Raw genomic sequence first — 8,223 nt, forward strand, 5'->3', positions numbered from 1 at the left:
ATATTCTATAATCTGTTTACTTTCTTCCCTTTATAAAAATCAAACAAGAGTCTGCACTTCCAGCTGTCAAACTCTTCTATGATTTTTCAGTGACTAAGAATTTTGACCATAGAACCTTTCCCAAGAAAAAATGTACATTTATACCAATTGCAATTTCAGAGATTTCACAGAACCTCTGAAACCCACTAATGGTCATTCCAGGATCTTGGATTAGAATCGCTAGACTAGAAAACGATATCTCCTTTCCAAAGAAAGAAAGTTCTTATTCATTTCCTTTGAATTCTAGGCTAAAACAAAACAAAATTTAAGTAACCTTTTTTTTCTATATAATCAAAGAGATATTTACAGTAGAAAATGTGGGAAAAAGCACAAAGTAAAATCTGCCTCACAGACATGCCTCCTGGGAAATATCTCAGTGGTTTAGATCAAAGGTTCTGAGCCAGAATGCCTAGGTTTGAATCCAGCCACCACTGCTTTTGAGTTCTAGCTGGTGATCCCAGATACGGGGGTTAATAAAAGAACCTAGCTCAGAGAATGACATCACATGTTAGATAATCCACATAAGGGCTTTACCATAGTATCTAAAGTATTGGAAACATTCAATAAATATTAACAATATTATTTAACTTTTTAAATAATGATCTTTAATGAGATTTCATTAATAAGCTAAATATGCAGAACCATGAGATGTCAGTATAGAATGTAATATAAAATTCCACTAAGACTAACAGTGTTCAGAGGTAAAGTAACTTGCTCGGTATCACAAAACCACTTAGTGGTAAAACAAGGAGGGAAATCAAGATTTCTTACTCCTAGTTCAGTGATCTTTACCCCATAAAATAGAGCTCTCAAAGGCTTCAGAAATAACCAGTCATTATGGTCAACATGATCATCCTATTTTTATTTGTTTGAGAATTCACTATAAGCACATTATATGCATATTTAATCATCACAATTTAATTTTTTGATAACATCGATACACTAGAGATTATGGTTAGAATACCCGTTTTCAAATTTTAGTCAGCTTAAAGCTCATCTGAACAGAAAAAATAGTTTATTCTTAGTTATAGACATGTTAATTAAGTTTAATTGTCAGTTTTCATGTTTCCAGGGTTAACTTTCATTTGGAAAATGCAAAACTAAAAGATAAAACCCAGAAAACCCAACCATTCTACATACATAACAAGTTGGCAAAACAAATAGTGTTTAAATTATTAATTCTGTGATATTTTTAAAACTTCCATTTATGGAACTATCTATAAAAATAAACAGAAAATTCAAAAAAAAGCAAATCCTATAAGAAAACGAGTAATCTAAAAAGCATCCACTTGAGTAGTATAGAGGAGTCTAAAAGTTTTGGTACGGTGAGGTAGTATCTTTAAAAGTTAAGAATGATACACACTGCAGAAAATATTGTTTCATTTCTGAAGCATCATGTTACTTGATTCTAAGCTTGACTTTTTTTAGAGGGACAGAAAAGAAACATAGTTCTATATTTATATATGCTCCCAACAGTTACCTGAAAAACAAATAGAAGTCTATATTGTTAGAACTAGTATTTAACATCAAAGTTTAAGGTGGAATAGAAAAATACCAAACTTCTAAAACTAAACATCAAATCATGATATTTGAACAGTTTCACATTTAGATAAAGCTTCAACCCACCCATTGTTTCGCAGTGTTTATGCTATGTTCTGGATTTTTTAAATTTCTGGTATCTCAGAAATTTTATGTCAGACACTCTGAGTTTCAGGTGTTTATATTTGATCCCCGAGTACACAGAGCAAAGGACGCTCTTACAATCTAAAATCCAGTGAGTCCTTGCCTTTGCCTTCTTCTTCCCAATAAATTCGGAAGTAATCCAAGCAGAGTATCTGAGTCATGAGGGTTCCCAGATTGGCTGGATTGATTATCTAATGACATATATACTAAATTGAATGCTGTCCACATTGAAAGGTCCTGACTTGGAGTAAGAATAAGCCTTTGGGCATTTTTCCTTAGCTGAGCTGAGTTGTGTTAAAGGTACCTTCCTTCATTATCACCCCTCAAATGACTGACCATATTAGGCATAAGGCCTATGGCCCCACACACAAAAAATGTATTTATATAAACAATCATATTGGAATATGTTTAAAATCATACTCTTCTGTAACCAACTAAACAGATCTTTTATTTAGGCTATAATCCAATAATTTCCATGCCCTTGTTTTGTACAGACTAAACTTCCTTCAAAACAAAACAAAACTTTTTCCTGCAAGTGCTGAGGTTTACTGAGGTCTGGACCACTGGTCCAGAGTTGTTATAAGAGCTTGTGCTATTGAGCCAGCCTGGTACAAAGGCAGTCTCCATTAGAGTAATCCCAGATTACAGACATAACTAGTCCCATACAAGATTTCAAGGAATCGCAGAGTAATTTGAGTGAAGATGTTTTAATGACACCAAAATGTAGTTTCAGTTTCCCATTCTGGGGTAACTTGAAACAGCAATAAGATTAACTACTATGATCATTCTGCTCCTTGAAGAGAATACTCTCTAATCACTTACTATGATATGAATCTGCTATGATCATTCTGCTCCTTGAAGAGAATACTCTCTAATCACTTACTATGATCATTCTGCTCCTTGAAGAGAATACTCTCTAATCACTTACTATGATATGAATGTTTATGTCCTCCCAAAATTCATATGTCAAAATCCTAATCCTCAAAGGTGATAATATAGTAGGTGGGCCCTTTGGGAAGTATGTAAGACATGAGGGTAGAACCCTCAGGAATGGGATTGATTAGTGTCTTACAAAAGAGGCTCCACAGAGCTCCCTATCCTCTTCTGCCATGTGAGGATACAAGAAGTCTGGGATCAGAAAAGGGCCCTCACCCAATCATGCTGGTACCTTGATCTCAGACTTCCAGAACTGTGAGCAATAAACTTCTGCTGTTTATATGCTACCCAGTCTGTGGTATTTTGATATAGCAGCCCAAATGGACTGACACGAACACACAAAAAACAGCTATTTATGTCAAGAAAATGCTTTCCTTCCTTAGCACATCTATATGCTAAGGTACCATCAATAAACAGGGACATCATTTTATTATATCTTTGTTACTCAAAATGGTCTGAGATGTTACTGTAAGTATTTTGCTATACATACTAATTATACAACAAACATAATTGAAGCCAACCAAATGATGCCAATTCAAGAAGAAGAAAGGATCCTGTGGTTCACATCAACTCCAAGGAAATCAGATGTAACAAATTAGAGTTTCTGAATAAATACAACTTTGAGAATCCCACAGAACACATGCCAATTAGAAGTGCCTCCTGAAACTGTGGCACATAATTGGACTCGGGCTGTCTGCACCACTGCCTCCAGTTGGAGCCCAGCTAGGCAGGCTCCTCCAAAGCAATACATAGTTTGGATTTTCTGCCAATGTTCAAGTGTCAATACAGACTAGCAGCAAACTTCCTGGTAGCAGTACAATGAATTTGTCTATTTCTCTCTGATACTCAAGCACAGAAAAATAGTAAGACAACACACACAAGGATAAAATTTCATCTTTACTAATATTCTAGATTTGCATTGGAATGTGATGTTCATCTGTTTACATATCCACATCTAGCTAAGGAAGATCAATAACTTATGTATCTTTTACAATGCAAAAGGTCTATACTCACTGTGACTCAAGCTTCCTGACCGAATGAAAAAATGTTTTAAGGTAGGGAAAAGAATCAAACATTTGTTCTTGTGTCAATTCCTAAATACAGTATAGCCTTCTGTTGGGACGCAGGCTAAAAAAGCTGTGTTTTCTTTTTTTTAAGTAACTATTTAAATTTGTACAAATAATGTATGCTCTCTGTAGAAAGGTTAAAAAATATAAAGGAAAATATGAAATTAAAAACAAAAAAAGTCACTAGCAATTAATTCTACCTCCCAAAGATCACGAATATCTTGGAATATGTAGTTGTAGACTTTTTTCCCTAAGAAAGTTAAGATTCTTACCAATTTGTGATAAACCCATCGACTTGTGCTAAGGTTAGATTTCCTCAGCCCACTAGTATATACGGGAACAGACATCTCTTTTAGAAGTCTGTGGACTAACCTTTATTAATACTATTTGTAGATTTGAACTCTACCAGTCTATTAAAAGTACTGAATTTTCTTGTATTCACTGAATAATTTAGTTTATTTTTACTGTTTAGTAAATATCCCAAAGCCCAAATATTGGGCTGGCTACTTCGTGAACTTTAAAACCACTAATGAAGAAGTAAGGTTTTAGTTCCAAATACACATATGGAAAAAAACTAATGTGATTTTTTTGTTAACCAATGCAACTTTAAAACATTTGCTTCTATTCCTTTACCCCTTCCCCAATTTCTAGTTGCTTCTTTAACTGAATAATCTGGTTTTAAGACTAACTTCTTACTCAATGCACCTTTAAGTCAAAGCACAATGAGATATTCTAAGCACTTGTTAAGATATCAGAAAATCCATGTGACACTAACTGATCTCAGTAAAGAGACTACCCAAAAGATAAGGACATCTTACCTTATCTGCATAAATTGGAATATCATGAAATGGAGATATATATTGTCCGTTTTCATTTTCTGCAAAGTAAATTAGGAAAAGTTATTACTTTTTTGGTTAATTATATTTTAAGATCCATGAAGTACACTTAAAAAAAACTTTATTTTTTTGGAGCAATTAGGTTTATAATAAAATTGAGAAGGTACAGAGATTCCCATATACTTCCTGCTCCTACACAGACATAGCCTATTATCAATACCACTTGTCAGAATGGTGAAGTATATTTTTATACTAAGATTTTATTCCCACAAAAAACTGGTTATATACTTCACTTTTCCTGGCCCTCCTCCAAGATTGGGTTAAGTTTTCATCCTACACATTCCTTAGGAGTCTCACAGGTACTGACCTCTATAATGAGGTCAAGGACTGCCTTATATACCTTCATTTTTCCAAAGCCTAGCAGTGCCTGGTATACAAAAGGTGATCAAATTGTTTTGGGTTGATCTTCCATCAGTTAATAGGTTATAGAACTAATGAAATACTTGGGCTCAGGGGAAGGGAGGGGAACAGTTTGCTTAATTATAAACCATGTTGCCTTAAATGATGTTCCAGGAAGACAGGGCCATCTTAGATTATGATTTTTCTTTGGGATAATCAAGTTGCAACAACACTTTCACAGGTAATTTCTATATTCTAGAGACCTAACTACCATATCCAAAAAGTAATTAAAAAACTTCCTTATTATTCTTAGGAAACTTAAGGGTCGGTCCACATTATATCCCTTCAGGTTTAGAAAATAAAGTAGAATAGGAAAAATCTAACAGTGACCACCTCCAATCTCAGAATGGTTCCTTCAGAGTCAACTGAGACTTTGCCGTACAACCCACTACCAGTTTTAAAGAGACTGATAAACATAACATTATAGAGGTTAAAAAAAATCCTATTAAGTAAAGGTGCTAGGAAATCTATGATTTAAAAAAAAAAAATTATATAATTACATAGTTGGATCTAATTATTGGTATTTCTTAAGTTCCTAAAGAGTTCCATCTGATAAAAAGTTTCTTTAGCCAGTGTCAAAGTCAGAATGGCTTTGCTCTGGTCTTCCATAATGGCTATCAAATATTTGCTATCTATACAGAATCTAAAAACTGTTTGCTCTGCAAATATAGCTTGAAGACAATCACCCAATCACTCCCCCCTTTCAAACCAGTGACACCTCTCTAAATGCTTCCATAAAGAGAAATTTGGGAGCCAACAGTAATTACAGAAAAAAAGTTCAGTGATTTATTTATCCAAAGTTCCTGCACTGCCCCTGATGCTTAATTCCAAAATAAGATAAAACGGGAGTCCTACCTTTCTTGGATTTTACATGGTAGCTTAATGTTCAATTAGATGTGTAAACTTTAGAGTTCACTTTCCTTTTCCTCTCATCCCAGGCTTCTTTTTGATAACTTTGTTCATTCTTTCAGTATTCCCATGTGTCTCCTCTAACCCCCTCTTTCCTGCCCTTCACATACAGGAGAATCCAAAGAATTCGCTGTACCTGCCGATTTCCTTACAAATAAAACTGTAAAGAAGTTATAAAAGAAACACCTTTGGTGACACACTTTAGAAAGCTTCCGTTATTTCCAATAATCTATTCCAGCAACTTGGGGCAGGAGCGGGGAGGGGGCGGTGGTGCATAGAGAATAAAGATAAACCCAAGGTAGCTTTCCTCCACCTACAAGGCAAAAAAAGGTGGTGCGTCAAGGAAAGCGGAGCGCCGCCTCTCTGCAGCCTCCTCTGCTCTAAGTGCAGCCCTAAGTGCAGACTTGGGGTAGGGTACCCCTTAGACGCCGTTTCCCTGCACAAGGGTGAAAATTCGGTTAATTTCTTTGCTCGCCAGATTGACGTCATCTGTCAATGACTTGAAGGGAAAAGTTTTCTGTTTCATAAAGCAAGTTACCAGCATCAGTGCTACGGGAAAACACCTGGCGGGAAAAGCAGGATTCTTCACCCTCGCCCCCAACAGATGGGTCCAGTCCCCCCACTGACCTCCTGAAACGGGCCTCAGTTTCCCCATCTGTAGAACGAAGGGCTGAACTTAATCCGTTCGGTGCCTAAAGTCGGAGCTATGGTGGAGGAATTAAGGTCTTAGGGAGTCACCACCCTTTCCTTCAAATGAGGGAATCCTCTTACGGGGATTAGTTTACCTCTAGGCACCTTTCTAGGGTGACTCAGAGGTTTCCTTTTCCCATCGTACACTGTCCAAGTCGGACATCTGTAAAACTAGACTGGCCCAGGTTAGGATCTAATTGGGCGTGCGAAAGAGAAACGCCAACCCATGTCGTCCCGCTCGCGGGCCAGGCGTCTGAATGGGCCAGCTGGGCTGGCCCAGGCTCTGGGGACTGGCCGGAGTAGTCCAGCCCGGGACAAGAGGTCATGCGCGGGCCGCAGGCGCCCAGGACCCACGCGAGGCGAGGCCCGGGAATGAATGGACAGACAGGAGGGGAGGGGCCGCGGACCGCCGATACTCACTTAGGAAGACTCGGTACTCGAGGGTGAAGGGCACGGCGCGCTCCTCGCTGCTGAAGCCGCTCATGGTGCCGGAGACTAGCCGCCGCCGCTGCTACAGAGCCACCGGCCCGCACGCGGCGCCGACTGACAAGATACCCTTGCGCGTGCGCACTGCGGATACTGGACCTGCGAGCGGTGCCGGGAGCTCCCTTTAACACTGCTCGCGCTCGCGTGCCCACTCCACCCGTGCTCCGCCCACTTCGGGCGCAGGCGCACTCCGTCTGGTACGCGCGACGTCGCGTCCAGCCCCGCCCCTAGGGCCCAGCCTCCACAAACCTCCACCCGGTTCCAGGCTGGGCCACGTGGCTGGCCGCGGGCTTTCTCTGTGTTCCTTGATCGCGGTCTTTGGGGCTCTGACAGAGGATGTTAAAAGCTCAAGTTCTCAGCCGGTACCAGCCAGGAATTGGCCGCTGACCTCTCCCCACCCACGCACTGGGAATTTACCTTTGACTCTCACACAACCTTTTCTAAGGAGTGATTCCTTATTTCACAAGTCGTTTATAACTCATCTGCTTTGCCAGGCAGGCCCTGCCCATGATCTTAATGATGTGTATTTGCATTTTTCTGATCTGTTAAGCAAAGCTGTGGCATATTATTAACACCTGTAATGGCTACTAAGTACCAGTTCCATGACTTTCTAAGTGTATGACATAAGGCAAATTGCCGTTAACCTCTCTGACTCAGTTTCTCATCTGGGAAATAGAGCTAGTAATAGTAACTATTTTACGGGTTGTTGGGATGATTAACTGAGTTGATACACATCAAGAGTTGGAGGAAGGGCCTGGCTCCTTGTAAGCATTCAGTATGTGTAACTTATTGACACCTCCAGTGGAGGAGGATTCACTCTGCCTTGCTCCTTGCCCCACTCATTCTGAGTCCTCAGGACATTAAGATGAAAGCATTGGAAAAGTCCAGGCGTGAGCTCTGAGTGAGGCCAGTCCCCAAAAGCTAAAGTTTGAAGTTGTAGACAGATATTTGCATCACTTACATCTCCAATTCTATATGTTAAAAAACAAAAAATAAGTATATTACAAAATTATAATTATAAATTAGGAAATGATTATTCACATTTCAAAGAATGCCTAGTTTTATATAAAATTTTTGATGGGCTGGGTTTCTTATAATGTGCCTTAAAGACATTTTGA

At 38.8% G+C, this 8,223-nt stretch overlaps 1 protein-coding gene across 1 annotated transcript in view; it reads right to left on the bottom strand.

Moving 5' to 3' along the window:
- Positions 1-7,250, bottom strand: part of PPA1 (pyrophosphatase (inorganic) 1) — a 38,739-nt gene extending 31,489 nt beyond the window's left edge. Inside the window, exons 1-2 of the mRNA XM_011372167.2 lie at positions 7,040-7,250; positions 4,544-4,602 (exon numbers count right to left, since the gene is read on the bottom strand). Of these exons, the coding sequence (XP_011370469.1) occupies positions 4,544-4,602; positions 7,040-7,103 (123 nt within the window). The 5' untranslated portion in view covers positions 7,104-7,250. The remainder of the gene's footprint in view (positions 1-4,543; positions 4,603-7,039) is intronic.
- Positions 7,251-8,223: the final 973 nt, after the last annotated feature.

The sequence above is a fragment of the Pteropus vampyrus genome, unplaced genomic scaffold, assembly GCF_000151845.1.
Source record: "Pteropus vampyrus isolate Shadow unplaced genomic scaffold, Pvam_2.0 Scaffold202, whole genome shotgun sequence".
NCBI lineage: Eukaryota > Metazoa > Chordata > Mammalia > Chiroptera > Pteropodidae > Pteropus > Pteropus vampyrus.